General features: G+C 45.6%; 1 protein-coding gene across 1 annotated transcript in view; it reads right to left on the bottom strand.

Moving 5' to 3' along the window:
- Positions 1 to 10,424: 10,424 nt before the first annotated feature.
- SP1 (Sp1 transcription factor) overlaps positions 10,425 to 18,647 on the bottom strand; it is a 32,552-nt gene continuing 24,329 nt past the window's right edge. Inside the window, exons 4-6 of the mRNA XM_056860563.1 lie at positions 16,535 to 16,703; positions 12,942 to 13,141; positions 10,425 to 10,735 (exon numbers count right to left, since the gene is read on the bottom strand). Coding sequence (XP_056716541.1) covers positions 10,428 to 10,735; positions 12,942 to 13,141; positions 16,535 to 16,703 — 677 coding nt within the window. The 3' untranslated portion in view covers positions 10,425 to 10,427. The remainder of the gene's footprint in view (positions 10,736 to 12,941; positions 13,142 to 16,534; positions 16,704 to 18,647) is intronic.

Below are 18,647 nucleotides of genomic sequence, written 5' to 3'. Positions count from 1 at the left end.
TATACTGCGTTAAAAAAAAAAAGATAGGAAATGAGATCAGCACTATCACAGCTTCTTTTTTGAGCCTTGGTATTTCTGCTTTTGTCATTTATAGTTTGCATATAGGCCCATTTGTTTATAATTGTAGCCACTCAGGGTGTAGAATCGGGGGATTGTTCAGAAATGTAAGCGCTTCCAAGAATGTGGTCTGAAATAAAAGGTTTGGGTCCCTGCCTCCAGTAGTAGTACTTCTATAAGAAACTGTCTTTCAGGACAGAACAACTATAATCAGTGGAAATGTGTATCCTATTCTTCCAAAGACCGTGAGTCGTATACATGAGGTTATCTCATTTTATTTGGGGTGGTGGTGGTGTCACAGCTTAGTGCATTACAATCTAAAAGGTCCTTGGTTCAGTCTGCAGCCTCCAACATCTTCACTTATGGGATTTGTCTGAAAACCTGTGAAATTGCTGCTGGTTGGAGTAGACCAATGATCTCCAATGTGTTTCCTGGTGCCCACTTGCTTCTTTCGGGAAGCAAAGAATCAACCCTGGCTTTTCTCCACCTCACTGGAACAAGAAGTGCTTCAAAAGAGCCTAGGAGACATCACCCTTTGTGGCTGGAGGGAGCTCCCATTCAGAAGCAGACATCTCTGTGATAAGAACATGTTTGTCTTGAAACCTCCTGACATTTTGTAAAGCCTCCCGATGTTATGTGAGTGGACCCAGCCTTTCCTGGTCAATTCTGTTGTTTCCCTACCCCATGGCAGCCATTTTGTGGGAGTGCCCAATACCATATCTCCAGAAGGGCCTAGTAGTTCACCAAATATGTGGACCATCTGGTCTAGCTACCTTTAAGGAGTTGGTTTTCATATGCCGATTTTCTCTACCTTTTAAGGAGCATCAAACCAGTTTACAATCTCCTTCCCTTCCTGTCCCCACAACAGACATCTTTGTGAGGTAGGTGAGGCTGAGAGAGCTCTAAGAGAACTGTGACTGGCCCAAAGTTACCCAGCTGGCTTCATGTGTAGGACTGGGAAACCAACCCAGTTCACCAGATTAAGAGTCCACCGCTCTTAACCATTACACCATGCTGGCTTTAAGGCAGCTTCATATTCCCACATCCATGAGATGTGGTCCCCGAGAAAGCTTACCTGCTCAACAGAAAATTTAACCTGGGTCTCCTGTATTCAAGCCTGATACTTGAATAGGTATAGTTTGCTTAAGATCAACCATGGGACTTCAGCTTGGTTCCAAGGAGAACCTCTGCTTTGCACCATCATTCTGCTTTGGTCTGTCTGAGAGCTTTTTCCACACAGGGGCGCAATGAGCATGGAATACACTGAAGATCACAATGTGCAACCGGAAAAGATCAGTGTGGAAGAACTGAGGAACCACATTTTGTTTGGAATACCACCTCAGTGTGTACTCATCTAAGGATTTTGCGTTTAGCTGGTGAAAAGGCAAGATTCCTGCTTTGATGGTATAGGTTCAAATTCTCATTTAACAGTAAGCTCTGAGAGCAACCATTTCTGCAAAATTTCTTTCCTTGTACATTACCAAGAAACATTAGCCTAAACATGCACCACCAATATTATTGTGTTGCATATTGACACAGATGGCATTAGTGAGATGAGGAACACTACTTCCTTGTTTGGGACCGGTGACAATGGCATCATAACATCTAGAGTACAGCTCTGTCACTTCAGGAGTCCTCCACTTGGTATTCCCAGTGCCGGCCTTCCTTATCCTTCTGTGATTAGGACATTTCAGGTAGACGTTTGTTTGAAGTGAAAGTGGAGTGAGCTCAGACTTGTATAGTCTTTATTTTTGTTCCAGACATTTAAAAAAATACTAGAATGCCTACCGTGCACTTTTAATTTGTGAAGCAAGACTGTGCACTCAAGATCTCTCAAGGGTAGCCATGCTGGTCTGCAGTAGAACAGGTAGATTCGAGTCTAGTTACACCTTAGAGCAGGGGTTTCGAACTCAATTGTTATGAGGGCCGGATATGATGTCACTTGGTCGGGCTGGGCCATGCCTCACTAGCCCAGATCAAGAGTGGTGGTGGTGGCGGCTGCCTCACCAGCCAGATAAGAGCTCTCAAGGGGCAGGATCCAGCCCACGGGCCTTATGTTTGACACCCCTGCCTTAGAGACCAACATTTTCCAGGAATAAGCTTTGGTAGTCAAAGCTCCCTTTGTCATACCTGATGAAGAAACGGTGAATCTCGACAAGCTTATATCCCAAAAATCCTGTTGGTCTCTGAGGTGCTACTAGACTTGAATCCAGGTTAACAATGACGAAGTCAGTAGTATGAGTTAAATGATTCTGACTGAATCCTTGCCTAAGTACATTAATAACTTGCTAGCTGGGTCAAAACAAGTTCATCTGGCCCAATCTAGAAATCCTTGCACCAAGCAAACTTTATGTGGTCAGTAAGAATCTTGCTAACGGGCAACAGTCTAAGTATCCAGCCCTTGCTATATATAACCAGGCTCAAAGCAATTAAAGTCCTCTCCAAACTGCCACTCCTACTAAACCTTGACTTGCTATGAAAGCCCATTTTCTAGTAAAGAATACTTAGAGATTAAACCTTCCAGAGATTATACTACAAGAGAACAGGAATGACCATACTATGGGTGCCTTTACACACCATCTTCAGGCCTTTGGTGGTGGTGGGGGGACAGAACAAGTGTCTTCCTGGTACGTATTCTCAATATCATGTTGTCAACAGGAAATTTTGCACCAGATTGTTATGCATCAAGGAGCTGCAATATCCCAGCATCCGAAATGTCTCCATGTTTCTCATACACCTAGCGATCCGTCCCCCACCCCAAAAAAACTTCATGCTTGCAGACTTCTGTTGCATTGAGAGGGAATACAAGGAAATGCTGGGGGGGTTATGGAAAAAGGAAATTGAATTGCAACTGCTGAAAAAGCATGCTAGTTCAGCAACACTGCCCTCTTGCGTTATTAAAAAAATTGTAAAAGCAGATTTGAGTTGGGTACCCTTCTAAACTGAACCTGGAAAGCCAGCCTGCAGCAGGGGCCAATGCAGTTTCTCATTCTCACTCGTGAACCAGCGACAAGGAACAGCACGAAAAGGGAAGACTTCCTTTCTATTGGAACTTACAAGTCCAGAGCACAGGATGTGTATCCCAGCTGGATCCTGTCTGGTCTCGAAGGAGCAGACCTTTACAAAACAAGGAATTATGAAAGCATGCCTCTTTTAAGTTTTTCCCAGCAATTGCAGAACTTGAACTATTTTCAGGCAGAATACACTCAGTTCTGCTTACCTCTTCACACAAAAAACTTGTTACTCGCAAAAGCAGATGTATGACTGATTATATACGATGTATGTCGTCAGTAAAATCAGAGACTGCTAACATGTACTGGAGAGGCATAGACAGAACATCAGAAAATTCTGCCCTATTAGCAAAGCTCAAAGATAAATGAACTTTCCAGTAGGTGTCCAGATGTTACCATTTTCTGTGGCGTGATGGTAAATTTCAACAAATCTCATGACTGAAATATTGTTGATGTTTCCCCCCCAGGACTCCCAAAAAATCTTACTGTTAACTGCATTGGACGTTTACTAGAATACATGAAACTACCATATTAATCGAAGAAACAAAAGATAAATTACTGATTGAGGACACTCATCAGCTCCAAAAGAGCACACCACAAAAAGCAGCAGAGGGGAAAGAAAAACCACACACGCAGATACAATCCCATGGGGCCAACCAGCTTAATACAAACTCTGTAGATAATTGTTTTATTCCTTTCATTTTAAAAAATTGTAATCAGTATACAAAGGAGCCAAACTACTTTAATCTTTGTACAAAAATAGCACTTTTAAAAAGTGTTTCAGACATCATTACATCAGTAATTGGATTTTTTTCCTTTTTTAAAAAAAAAGCACATACATTATTACAAGATAAAACAAGACTTTTACACCGATATACAAGAATTATTTTATTGCCAGTGTTACAGGTTGGCTTAAGTGTCTGCAGAATTGTGCTGTAAGCACCAAAAAAGACTTAAGATTACTACCCTCGTGGTCTCCCTTCCTGGGAGAGGATCAGAGAGGCAGCCATGTTACTACGGAAGAGAATTACAAGCAAAAAAACCCACATTTACTGAACATTAGCATGAGCGAGCGGCAATCAGACAGAAACTCCACTTCCCCCTCTTCCATGGCAAAGCATGCAAAGAAGAAAAATAGCACATCCTATCACCAGTTGTTGGGGGAAAACAAATTAGTTACTGAACTCCTGCTGCCGATTTCAATCAGACTGTGACAAGATTAAAGCTAGAATAGGCTGTTTCAAGGCACAGAATGCTAGACAAAGTCTCTTAAGGCTGACAGCCCTTGGCTTGGCAGCATAGAATCCTTGTGTGTGTGTGTGTGTGTGTGTGTGTGTGTGTATATATATATATATATAGGAAAGGCACATTTAATTCCAAAATTATAACTGCAAATAGTTCTAAAGAGTTGTAAGGGCTCCACTGGTTGTTGTTGTTTTTAATTATGTGTATGTATATTTGAGAGGCAGGGTTGGATCTCTTCCTGAAATGCTGGCTATCTTCATGCAAGGAATCACCCCCCCCCCCACGCACACACACACGGGGGAGCAGCCATGAACACAGCTCCCTAAAAGGACAGCACAGGTACATATTTCCACTTCAGCCTGCCTATGGCATGAACCAAACTCACACACCACGATCGATTTAACGCAGTGAATGAGTTGGACATCTGACAACAGCAGAGCTTTGTTTTAAGCTTACGCCCAGCAAAGGATGTGGCCTCATCTCAGCTTTCTGCGTAAAACTTGGCAACGCGTGTTTCTGAGCAGAGACCATCTCCTGGGAGGCAGCTCCCAAGGCCCTGTCAGCCAGTGCATAATCAAGGGTCACAGCATTTTTCTGGCACAGGTGGTGAGGCTGCCCCATCACAGAAAGGGTCGAGAACAACCCCTCAAAAAAGATAAAACAGGCAGGAAAAAGCACCCAAGAAGGACAAAGATGCTCAGCGGCATAGTCTATTTCCTTTTCGAAAAGCCCAGAGCGTCTCTTGGCCAACTTTTAAAATGACACTTCAGACCTCTCCCACACCAGAGGTGTTTGGTGGTTAGGTTCCTCATCCAAAAAGACTTTTGGCTGAGATAAAGCCATCGCTGCGGCAGCAAGGTCACAGTTCCCCAGAAGCTCATGTGCTGTGCATTCGCCCGCTGTGCTGGGTGCAAAGAGGTGTGGCTAGAAGGGAAGATATGAAGGATTTGAATCCTTCACTGGTGTACTGGGGGCGGGGGGAGAGAAGAGGATACTTAAAGGTAATGGCTAAATCTACCTTGGCAACAGAGGAGAAATTCTGAGAAAGGCTAAAGATGCAGGATGTATTCCTGCTCCCGGTTATACCCAAGCAAGTTCTAGACAGGAGTTTGACGGTACACAAGATTGTAATCAAGGCATGGTTGGTTACTAAGAGCGCCACAAAGCTAACCTGCCATGCAGAGAGGCAATTGAGGCCATCTCTCAACAGCCTTTGCAGAGACACCACCTCCCTAAAGCTCCGCTAACATTTGACAGAAAGAGCCTTTGGACATGTAAAGTCAATGCCATGGTTTGTCCTGGGCTCCAATTCTTACAGAAGGGTGCGCACGGAGAACTGGCAGTGCAGGTGAGCAGGTGAAATACCACTGGGGTGTCCCAGCAAGGCAGTTTTGCAGAACTTTCAGAAAATAAATACTGTAGTCTACCAAGGGGTCTGGAATTTCCGATATTTGCAAAATGCTGCCTTTCCAATGCAACTGCAGTTTCTAAAGATTTATAGATTATATTTTTAAAAAATACAAACGTCTTCACTTTAAATACACAATGCAGGAAAGAAAAGGGAAAGAAATCAACTGATGAAAGATATAGGGGCTTCTTCCCTTTCTCGGCTTGCTTTACTGTTTTGCTTAGTTTCTTTCCCTGCCAGAATACACTTTAAGTCTGCTTTGCAGACAAGGTGGCCCCCTGCAGGAATTGTAAACTAAGCAATATTGCTCTTGGAAATGTAGAAATTTAAATGAAAAACCTATAAATCTTTGGATGGGCCATCTGCGGCAGCAGAAATGGCATTCAGTGGACAATTTAACACTGACAAACGATGTAGCCACTAGCTAGATTTCTTTCCCCAGACCAACTGCCCCCATTTGGAATAACGAAGTAAACTTCCTACAGATTTAAAGAATTTCAGGTTTCCTTAGTTACAGAAAATGTGCAGAAGAATCATGAATAATAATTTTTTGTGCAGACAGACAAGGCACTAGGCCCAGGGTTGATAGCGGCAGTCCCCAAGAAGAGAGACCAGGTGACGTCACTGTGCAGTGCCCTTTCCAGGGTTCTATTAATTCCTTTGTGGATAAACAAGGAGCCAGAAAATGAAAACATTAATTGGAAATCAACACTTTTCACGGGCCTCCTAGGATGTGACAAACGGCTCCTGGCAAAGGGTGTTCAAACAGCAAATGAATAAAAAGAGGGACATCTGCAAGACATTTCAGTCCCAATAAATTTGAAAGCAACGGGAAGCAAAATGGGAGAGCGAAGATGAAGCCTGGGTGCTTTTCAGTTTTATATAATTGCTTGCCATTTGGTACTTAAATTCATGCAGAAAAAACCCTACTCCCTCCCACCCTTTGGCATCCCGAAGAACGCTTCAGTTAGTTACGTTCGGTAACAAAAACTGTTACCTTGTCCTTGATGGCATCCTGAAATACAACACTGTAAAAGCTGATTAAGATTGTGAGATGGACAGTTGAGCTTCTGAAATCCCTGCTTCTCTGGAACTCTGGTTTACGAGGGCTCCCCAAGATTTGACTTGAGAACACCCCTCTTGTTTTTGAAGCCACCCTGGGTTCAGAGAGGGAACTTTGCAGCCAACCTTGGACAAGCCTTTCCCTTAGGGTTGCGCACCAATAAGGTTATCTGATATCAAGGCAATTCACCGAATACCAGATGTGGTCTAGCATATAAATACCAGAAGCATTTCAACAAACAGTATCCTCTCCCCATCTTAAAAGACTAAAAAAACATACAACTTGCCTAAGTGCATAACATTCGCCACTGTGGGTCGGAACTTGAGTTTCTGCTGTCAATAAAGAGTTCTGCCAGTGGCCCAGTTTTCCAGTTGGTGGTGAGGGGGGGATTTCTGCCAACCCTCCCACTCTGCTCTCTATACTGGTCTGGAGGTGGGGCTGTAGTGGGAGAGGGGAGAGGGGGAAGTTGGACTTGTGCTACTTAGAAGACAAGCTCATGAAAGTTTCAACGGCTTTTCTGTGTCTGATCTGAAATGCAGACAGTGCGTCTAGAGCAACCGGCGTTATTTACTTTCGATAAGGATGTTACCATTTAGAGGTACCATCTGGGGTCTTAAAAAAATCCAACTGCAGGAAGTTCCGGGCACCTGCTTACCACGTTTTGATACCCGGGCTTCTTTGAGGGACTTGGCATATTAGTGAACACCTTCCATACACATAATGTCTGGGTCAAAGGGCAGGGGAAAAGAAAAGGCATTGGGATGCTAGCATCCCCTTGTCAATGCTTGTATGAAGAGCCTTTAATAAGGCTCGTACAATGGAGCGAAGCAACACAGCAGCTAGGCCCCGTTTCTCTGTGCCCCTTTGCATTGGCTACTCTGGCTATTTACGCAATCTTCCACCTCTGCTGCAGAACTCTTCAACAGACACAGTTATTTCTTCTGCGGCAGTCTCCTAGGGTTTCTCCCCCTTTTTGAATTTAAAGGATGAGAGCCAAGTAGAGTGCCGCTAGGCCATCTCATACCTTGGTCCTAGAAAAGGTTCCCATCTTCCCTCATAGCTGCTGAGTTTCCTTACAAAATCTGAAACGGGAGGTAACGCCAGCTCAACTCACCGCCTGGCTCAGCGAGCACCAGAGACGCCCAAACACAGTCACGGGCGACGTTTGCTTTTATTTTGGCCACCTCCCGATGGCAGCGCCAGTCCCTTCCTTGCTTGCCCCACAAAAACTCTTATCTGGCCCAGTCCTGCTAAAAGGCTGCAGTTGGCATAAAGATCCGAAAGGGAGCCAGGGGCAGAACACACAGCGAAGGGAAGGGTTCCACCTGGCTGTTCTGACACATGGTATATATTTCCTCGTGTTGTCCAGGAGAGTAGCGACCCAATGAGCGGGAGCTGGCAGGTGAAGGTAGGATGATGTTGGTGAGATGGGGAGATGGGGGTGCCAGGCCATGCTGGGGGGAAGGGGGAGATGCCAACCTTCTTGTTGAGGAGCGCGATGAAGGCGCAGCCTACGGGAGCAGCGCCCACAAGCAAAAGTAAACGGCCGGCTATTAAACCTGGTCACAACTTGTGATCCTCTCTTGAACGTTCTAAGGAAAAGAAGGGCAGCTGCACGAAAGGGCCAACTGCCCATAATGCCCGTAGTAAAAGGATGGAGCCTTGTGAAATTTCTTAACTGGCATTGCCTCGCAATTCACGATCAGCTGTTTGCTCAGTGTTCGTTGGAAGCTGCGTGACTCTTTTTTCCAGGGAAGAGTCTATCTGGAGAGTAGCTGCTTTGGTTTGACTTTTTTAATAGCTGGGAGAGAAACGGGAGGAAGAGAGTGAAGATGTAATATGGCCTCCTACTACGGCATTGGACAGAGCTGTCATAGAACCGCCCCAGAACACCAATCATTACGGCTTTGGGCAAATGCCAAAACCGTCAAGAGGACTGTTCGGAAGAGGAGGTCATAAAGCTCTTGTTCCTGAACAGGTGGGCTTGGAAAGCAAGCCTCTTCCAACCAGCCTCCGCTTCTTCCGCTCCACATCAGCATCGGGCCTTACAGGTGTCTGCTGTTCGCGGTGGCTGTCAGCAACACAATCCCACCTGCTAAGTCTTCCCTACAGGCCTGGATTGACGTGCATAATCAATAAGAGAACAAGACGGCTGCAAGGGATTAAGATGTTGAACAGGTTCACAAGACGGAACGGTGACTCGGGAGGAGAAGGGTGTGTGTGTGTAAACTGACTGACCTCACAGTGTCAGTGAACAACACCGGCCAGTGTGGCTGGGCAGAGTGGGGGAAGTGCTTACGGTGCTTCAAAGCAATGCAGCATCTTGATCTTTAAAAATCCCTCAGAGCATGTCCCCTTATTATATGACTGGAGCGTTCACTACTGGACAGCCCCCCCCCCCCAAACTGCAACCCAGGCCGCAAAGCTTCCACTTGTTCCACAGTACAAAGTTCCTTAGCTGGGCAATCAAAAACCCACAGGAACGCCTCCCTTTTTCAAATGAAAAGGTAACAGCCCACAAAACGTACCTGGCACACTGCTACTTGGGTGGGCACCAAGTTCATTGGGTCTTATTTCCGTTGCAGTTTAGTGGGTGTGGCTAAAAGAAACTGAAAAGGACTCCCTCCCCCTCACTGGTGACCAAATGCAACTGTGATGCTAAACCCATCTGGATTGCCTAAAAAAGGAACTGCATGAACAAGCTCTTTTAAACATTAATTCTTTCAACTGCTTATCTCCCTCCATGACTTCTTCCCCATCACCTCACTTCCCTATAAAAGTCAGATCATATTATGGGTCATGGACCCTACCTCTCAGAAAAATGGCTGGTGTGAACGTACAAGAACAGACATACAGTGGATTTCATGGATAAGCTTCTCTCCAAATAGAGAAAAATTAAGGTTAAAAAAAACAAAGGAAGGTTTTTTTTTAAAAAAAAATGACTGAAGTGGGGGAATTTGCCCAAACAATTAAGAAAAACTCAAATCTAAAAGCCAAGCATACAAAAAAAGCTAAATTTATATATTTTATATAGTTACAATGTAAATTGCAATATAGCATCTCAACATAAGCCTGAGCGCCCGCCTAACAGCTCAATAGTTCAAAGTTAAGGCATTCGAACAATGACCAAAGACTTTGGTCACAGCAATTTTAACCTCTCAAAAAAAAAAAAAAAGAAGAAGAAAAAAAGGAAAAAAGAAAAAAGAACATATTTTATAGTTTTATATAATTACAATAATAATAATAATAATATAGAATTTCTTTCTGCTAAAAAGTATTTCAGTGATCATATACATTTAGAACCAAGGCATGATGGCATCTGGGGTACTTAGGGAGGGTGAAGAGACTTTTATAAAGGGGGGGGGGAGAGAACAATACAAAGGAGTCAAAGAGCTCTGGCCCATCCCCATTTCCCCCAGGTAAATAACATCAGGCATCTGAGGGCCACCCCCAACGGCAGCGGGCCTTATTCTGCATGTAGCATTCCTGGGACACCAAACTGGGATTTTGGAGGGCTGGCAGAGCAGCTGAGTCCCCTGGGCTTCCACCGCCCGCGCAGTGAGAAGACCTGATCTCTTGGACCCTTCGCTACCTTGAGAATCCCACGTTTGCGCGACGCCTCCACGGTGCGGCCGGCTCTGCCTCAGAACCCGTTGCCGCTGATGTTGATGGACTGGAGGTCCGCCACCTGCATGACGTTGATGCCGCTGCTGGCCAGGCGCGCGATGCCTTCGGGGCAGATCGCCTCCATGGCCACCATGTTGGTCGCAATGAGGGTGGACGGCGTCGCCCCAGCACCCTCCATGGAAGCGCCCGGGTCCATGGAGACGTCCATGGACACACTGTTGGGCGGGCCTGCCTTCTTGTTTTGGTGGGTCTTGATGTGCTTGGAGAGGTGGTCGCTCCTCATGAAGCGTTTGGGACATTCCGGGCAGGCAAACTTCTTCTCTCCTGAACGGAGGAAAATCAGCAAGAATTTTGCACAGGCTCACTCTGCACTCCATGGCCAGAGATCTAAGAAGCGCTAGCTCATAAGAAGCTAGGGTTTGGCCACCCATGGGTTGAATCCAAACAAAACTTCCTGCTTACGCAAGGCATCTGTGAGTGGAACAGAGTGTTCTTGCCTCCCTCCCTCCCCGCAGCCCACTGATGTCCCCAAAACGCTTTTCCTGGGGGGCAGGGCATTCTCGGGAACAGCATGAGACGCAAATTGGGAGGGGGGCGGCAGCAGGAAAAGGGAATTTGTAGGAATTATCCCACCCCTTCCCATTAGAGGTAAATTAAGTCTGGATACAGTTATCCACATTCTTCATGGTGGTCTACCATAAAATGGTTCTAAGCTGCGCTGCTTTTGAAAAATATCAGCTTAGGGTGCCACCCATAAACAACACAACATGCACAGGATGTCACCCTGCCTGTTGTGTCCACCGCTGGATAGCACAGTCTTCCTCAGACTCTTCTCCTTTGGCTGTATTCGCCTTTGGCTGGCTATAATAATTATTTTTTAAGTGCATTTTAATCACCTTCCCACTGCCACTCAAGCTTGCTTGATAGTAAAGTCTCAGCAGCTGGCCTGTTCCATTCTATGAAATAAGCTTTTCTGCTCTCTGTTTTTTATCTTTACATGCCACTCTGTGCAAATACTGGAAAGGCAACTTTTTTAAAAAAGAAATGTGAAGAAGCAGCTCAAAAACAAGCTTTTGTTTTCTGAACAAGAACTCTGAGCACGACAAACTCAATGTCCTCCCAGTTGCTCCAGTTTATTAACAGCTACTCTTCTATTATCATTAAATGCAACTGGGACAAAGCAGGAATAGCAGCTTCTAGGGACGTATTCCTCCTCCAATCCCACATTTCTGAGAACGTTATGTGCAGTGGGGCATTTTCCACCCCTTCTCAGGATGCCTCTGACCCCCATCAGAAAGAGGAGGTCCGTTCACCCACTTAGCAAGGACTGTACAGCCGTTGCTTCCAGAGTACAAACCAAGAAATGCATCATTAAGGACCTCTGGGATACCCTCTCTTCTTCCTGCCCCCTCCTTCATTAAATGAGATCAGCCTTGACAAAAAGGTATGCAGCAGAGCTGGGAGTGTACTCCAAGTACTGCAACTTCAAAAGCTACTTAGCCTTGGATAACCCTCCCCCATAGTGGTCCCCACCTTTTTGTAAACAATTCTGAATCAGTCAAGGTTGCAGCTCCATGCTTTTTAGGTTAATTTCTGGGGAGTTTTTAACCCCAGAACAAATCTAATCACCTTCATCCCCACATATATGCAGCTGTTGCGCTGCCCCATGTCATCTCCATAATTTTTTTTAAACTCACTCACTCCTGCATGCAAAAATCTAGCAGGAATGGGAGAAGCCTCGGGTAAAACCCTTCTCTCCCACATGCTTGTTTTCTACGAGCAGGGAATAGCAATCAGACACACAATTTGTGCAGGCGTGAATACCTACATACACAAGCAGTCTGAATTGGTACTCTACCCAGGAAGGAATGCCACTGCTGCATACCTCAAGCAGCCGTGGACACACATGAACCTTACTTATATTCAATGTGGTCATGACAGATAGCAGGGTGGACCATTATCCTATCACTTCACTAAGCAAAGCTGGAAGCCTTCTTCCAGCTTAAGGAGCCTTCCTCTAACGAAAGCGGCTCTTCTGGAGGATGATTTATACGGCAGAAAAAGCACCAAGCGTGGGCCTGAAAGGAGCTGGTTTACCCCCAGCGAATGACTGGACAAGGGTAAAAGAAATTAAGAGCCCGTGGCGCAGAGTGGAAAGCTGCAGTACTGTAGTCAAAAGCTCTGCTCCTGACCAGAGTTCAATCCTGACGGAAGTCAGTTTCAGGTAGCCAGGTCAAGGTTGACTCAGCCTTCCATCCTTCCGAGGTTGGTAAAATGAGTACCCAGCTTGCTGAGGGTAAAGCGTAGATGACTGGGGAAGGCAATGGCAAACCACCCCGTAAAAAACATAGTCTGCCTAGTAAACGCTGGGATGTGACATCACCCCATGGGTCAGGAATGACCTGGTGCTTGCACAGGGGACTACCTTTAAAAGAAATGCTGTGTACAAAGGGGCTCTATAGGGACAGGCTCCCCTTCACGTCACTAGGTACTGCTTCCAGCCCAAGCCCCAACGGCTCCTTCCAGTTACCTGTGTGTGTCCGCTTGTGTCGCTGCAACTCATCGCTGCGTGTGAAGCGCTTGCCGCAGTACACCCAGCTGCACACGAAGGGCCGCTCCCCGGTATGCCACCGAAGGTGGGCTCGCAAGTGAGAGGTCTTCCCATACACTTTCCCACAGCCTGGCATGTGACAGATATGCTGTTTCTTTTTGCCTGGATCCCCAGAACTCCTGCAAAAAAGCAGAACACACAAAATCAGAATGGAACAGGAGACAAGGCTGGCTCGCTGATCCCTCTTCCCTCGTGGCAAGGAGGAGGCACCACCATCATACAGACATCTTATTTAATTAAATTTCTGGCCCACCCTCCCCAGCCAAAGCCAGGCTCAGAGCGGCTTACACAATATACTTCATAATAAAATCAGTAAATAATAATAATAAGGTGAAGAAGAGTTGGTTTTTATATGCTCACTTTCTTTACCACTTAAGGGAGAATCAAACCAGCTTACAATCACCTTCCCTTCCCCACCCCACAACAGGTACCTTGTAAGATAGGTGAGGCTGAGAGAGCTCTATCAGAGCTGGTACTAGCCCAAGTTCACCCAGTTGGCTTCATGTGGAGGAGTGGGGAAACCAACCTGGTTACCAGATTAGAGTCCACCGCTTTTAACCACTACACCACGCTGGTGTTGTGTACACCATATGATTACAACCAGGTGAGCAGGTAAACAAGTCCCCATGGGATAGCATAAGGGGTGAGCGATGGAGGTTAGGGAGGCCAGCATTTATAGAAAAGGAACCTCCTTCTGGGTTGGCTACCACAAGGCATAGCTTTTTGAAGGCAGTCATGTCCGGCTTACTCTGCAATCAGCTGCCTTTGCCTACTAGGGGTGAGCACTGGCTGCAGCCAGGTGCTGGCAAGGGAGTCTACTCCCTCCTAGAGGGTTTCGAAACAAATGGAAAAGGACTCATGCACACGCATTCCCACCCCTGTGTGAACCACTCATCATTAGGTGGGAAAACAGGAGGCTCCACCTAAAGAAACCCCCAATAAATGTCGAGGGATTCTTTTTCCTGACAGTTTTCCATTACCAGCACACGGCACTGCTGAACAGCTCGTGCTTCATGCTTTAGCTTAGACCTACTTTCCCAGCAATATCTCAGCAAACGGCACCACATCTTGCCCCCCAACAGACTTGATCTCCCCTAGAATCCCTTTTTTATTATTATAACTGAAAATTCCCTCAAGGCCTTCGAAATAAATTATGCTAACTGTTTCCAGCGATTACAACATATCCTCAAGGGAAACTTGCTTTCCCTGTTGCCTCTGCATTTTCCTGATTTGCCAGCTTTGAGCTCGAAACCAGAACTCTTTTGGGAAAAAATGTACAACTTACTTTGGGGGGCCCTGTTACATCACGGGGACCTTTCTAAAACAAGAAGCTACAGCCACATAAGTGATCACCTCAACATTTGAAGTATATTCTAGCACCAGCTTCATATTTATACTCCCTAGAAAGGAACACACATAGGAGGGCCTATATACTGGCCAGATGTGCAGCCCTATCAACTGCCATATTAGAAGGGAGATGTAAGAAGATCCCCAGGGTGGAGAGACTTTGCCGGTGTAACACAGGGGAGCTGGAAACCATCGAGCAAGTATTTTTTAGATGTCCCCTCTACAAGTCAGCCCACTTCAATATTATTGACCCTTTGATTAGGGAAATGGGCTGTGGTGATGAGGGTGAATAGACCAAAAGGTTTCTGCTGGGAGACAGCTCACCAATCACCACCCAGGTCGCAAAATACTGTGCAGTAGCAATGAAGTCGCCTTAATGTACTTCCTTCATCTGTGGAAATGTAAAATTGGGTGATTCCTAATTTTGTTGGCCTTGGTTGTAAACATCTACTCTGTGTGGTCAGTTTCTGTTTTACCTGGCATACTAGCCACAAATAAAATTTATTTATTTACATAAGTGATCAGGCAGCCAGCGTTAGACCACTTGAGGATCATTCCGGTTCTGAAGCTGGTGGCCAGACGTTTCCTTGGCCGTCTCTGCTTTGCACATGTGTAGCACAACTTATTCCAAGAGCTTAGGGAGACATACAGGGGAAACTCCCCATTTCAACCATTTCCACTCCAATCTTCTTAATGCTGTTTTAGGTAATAATTATGCAATTAAGAAAATGGTATCTGATTAATTGTAAGCCACCTCAAAGCTCTCTGGTTAAGTCAAAAAGTGAAATTATATGCCTAAAAAAATTAAAGGAGCCTCTCTTCGGACAGCCAATGGATAACAGAGCTCCTAGCTGCTGGTAACCACTGGCTCCCACACAACTTCACTTAAACATATGCTGCCAACTATAAAGCAGCTTCCATAACAAGGAAACCAGATTTTTGCAGCAGATTGAATTATGCATATGTATTTGATTTACAACCAGCTTTGTCACAGAAGCTGCATTATTTTACTGTGGAATCTGGTATTTTCAGATCAGGGATTGCAAAAGACACTGTTGGAGAAGAACGGAGACAGTGAAAAAGAAACACCATAGTGGGTAGAGGCCAAAGGTCTTGTGAAAAAGGAGCACAATAGTGGGTAAAGAGGCCAAAGGTCTAGAGCAAAAAGTGAGGGGGAATTCTCAAGCATCTTCAGTAGCTTTTAGGAGAACTAGAGCCAGCGTGGTGTAGTGGTTAAGAGCGGTGGTTTGGAGCGGTGGACTCTGATCTGGAGAACAGGGTTTGATTCGTCACTCCTCCACATGAGCGGCGGAGGTTAATCTGGTGAACTGGATTTGTTTCCCCACTCCTCATGAAGCCAGCTGGGTGACCTTGGGCTAGTCACAGCTCTCTCAGTCCCACCTACCTCACAGGGTGTCTGTTGTGGGGAGAGGAAGGTGTTTCTAAGTTGGTTTGATTTTTCCTTAAGTGGTAGAGAAAGTCGGCATATAAAAACCAACTCTTCTTCTTTCATCTAGTTCTTGAAAATGGACACCTTTACATACGAGTTGCAGGAGTCTTTTTCTAATATGCCAAACCAGGGGGAAGGCACGCAGCCTGGCTGTGGCCCCTGTGTTGACACATAATGGAATCTCTACAAAGCTTTGCCTATAGAAAAGGGTGAGGCTATAAAAGACACCCAACGTCACCCAAGTTTGCTGGCTATCCCACCCACACAGCATAACAGAAACATTCCTGAGCTGGGGGTGGGGGTAGGGGGTGGGCATGACTATACTCAGTCAACTTCTGGCTTTGCACCCTCAATGCAAAGCTATACCACAGACTGAAGTTTTAGTAATTTTCTCTCCAGGCATCCCTGGAAATCTGTAGATGATGAGACTAAAAAGTCTTTAGCAGAAATATCTCAACTCTAATAAACCCTACAATCCACAAGACTTTTGGGGAGCCATTTTTGCAAGACTGTATTCTAGACACCTCAGATCCACAGCTCCCCCTTATGAAAACTGGGGCTTCTGAAAGAATGGATTTGCTGCTGTTCTGGCTATAAAAAAAGCTACCCAAGAACCCTGAGCTGACTCGACCCCTCCTTGCTTATGGGTTTCCCCCCCCCACCACCACCACAGCACACTTCTAGTGTGCAGGAGGCTATGCTGACTCCACCTTACCTTCCTTCGTTGTCTTTGCAGTACGGGCAAGTGCATGCTTCCCTGCGTAACCTTCGGCCTTGCTGCGGCTGGGCATCTGGACTGTTCTCCCCTTCTTCCAGGACGGTGCCGTCGTCAGCCAACCCATCACCACCAGCGCTGTGAAGGCTGAGGTGGGTATTATGATCACCTGCAAGGAAACATTTTGTTTTGCACTTAGCTGTTTTCTCTGTGGTCAACACACACACACACACGCAAACACAAAAAGGAGCAATTCAATCACCCAAAAAAGGATTACCCAGTTTGAAGTAAAACCAAACTAGTGTGATCTGCTTTGCACTTTAGCCAACTATAGGTGGCTTCAAGTGTTACCAGAAAGCACTGAAAAGAGAATCAAAAACTAGAGAAAACGGAGCCAGCATGAGGTAAGACTGGGGAAACCCCACATGGCCTCAAAGCTGACTGGGTGATCTGGGGCAAATCTCTCTGTCTCTCAGGCAAACCTGCCTCACAGGGTGGTTGTTAGGATAAAATGGAGGGAGATACATCCCACTGTATTAAGCTCTGGGGTGTGTGTGTAATGTGTGTGTGTTAAGTGCCGTCAAGTCGCTTCCAACTCATGGTGACCCTATGAATCAAAATCCTCCAAAATGTCCTCAGCCTTGCTCAGATCTTGCAAACTGAGGGCTGTGGCTTCCTTTATTGAGCCCATCCATCTCTTGTTGGGTCTTCCTCTTTTCCTTCTGCCCTCAACTTTTCCTAACATGATTGTCTATTCCAGTGACTCTTGCCTTCTCAAAATGTGACCAAAATACTCAGTTTAGTCATTTTAGCTTCTAGGGTCAGTTCAGGCTTGGTTTGATCTATAACCCACGTAACACTCTCCTCCAACACCACACATACCATTAGTGTGTAATGCACTAATACAAATAAATAAATTGCACTTTTGAGGTATTGAACCAGAAGGAAATCAGCGCTGTTCTGCGGAACGGGGTTTTAAAGTTCTTCGTCTGTCCTCACTCGGAATCGTTTATCTAAAAGCTGTACTTTTGTGGTTTAAGTCACAAATATTTCCCAAGCCCATTCCTCCCAGATCTCTGCTGCTATATCACACCAGAATGGTAAGCTGTATTGGGGCCTAGATTCTTACGATCTGGAAAGCTTGTTTTGTTCAGGGCAAAGTTTCTTTGTTTGGGAACTTGCAAAGTGCTGGGCTCAACAGAAAGAATGCAGCGCGCGTGGGTTTTTTTTTTTAAGTATCTGTTTAGCTGGAAATGATTGTAGTGGCACCCCGGGAGCTAATCTACAGAACAGATGCAAACCATCCCAACAATAAAGTGAGAAAAGGCAATAAATACAGCAGCCTGAGAGAGAGAGAACAGTTTTAATGGAGCTTGTGCGAAGGAAGATATCAGGGGGGGTTTGGGGGAGCTCACGAGCTGCTAATTACTGTGATCACAGAAAGGATATATAAAGTTGAAAAATTATCTGTTAACAGCCTGTGCACCACATTCCCTCTCCCTCTTTCTCAAAAGCCAATATCCAATTACAAAAACCATAGGAATTATAGCGAGGCGCTGATGAGTTTTTCAAATGCCGGGGAAGACATAAAACATTTCCTAACGGGAGGGGAGCGCCAGAGGAGTGGGGAGGCTTTCGAGCCCATCCGTTTTCATTTCCATTTTATTGGGCCGTGCTTATGTTGTCATCTAATTGCCTTCTTCCATAATTCCCAGCTACACTTTCCAAAATAGTTTATTTCCCTGCGAGATTCTCTGCTTGATTATTTTAACCTGGGGGAGGTGGGGGAGAGAAAGAGCGAGAGAAAACCCCACGCAAATAGTCACAGATGCAAAACACAGCAGGCTGAGCAATCTGTTTCCAGAGGTGATTTAACATATGCCGGCAGGCCGGTCCATGCTCATCAGACCAAGGCACACCAAACGCTCAGGAGCGTGCAAAAGTTAGGGCTGTGAAGTGGCTGCCATTTGAAAAGAATGCACGCAAAAGCTTACTGAAGCCAACGCTGTCAGTAGCTTGCAGCGTAAAAGCCTTAACCAAGCAGAGTAATGGGACAGAAACACAGTACAGGTAGAGTATCCCTTATCTGGACATCCCATATCCGGACTGATCC

This window comes from Euleptes europaea, chromosome 1, assembly GCF_029931775.1.
Source record: "Euleptes europaea isolate rEulEur1 chromosome 1, rEulEur1.hap1, whole genome shotgun sequence".
NCBI classification, from domain to species: domain Eukaryota; kingdom Metazoa; phylum Chordata; class Lepidosauria; order Squamata; family Sphaerodactylidae; genus Euleptes; species Euleptes europaea.
This window is presented reverse-complemented; position numbering and strand designations above follow the sequence as displayed.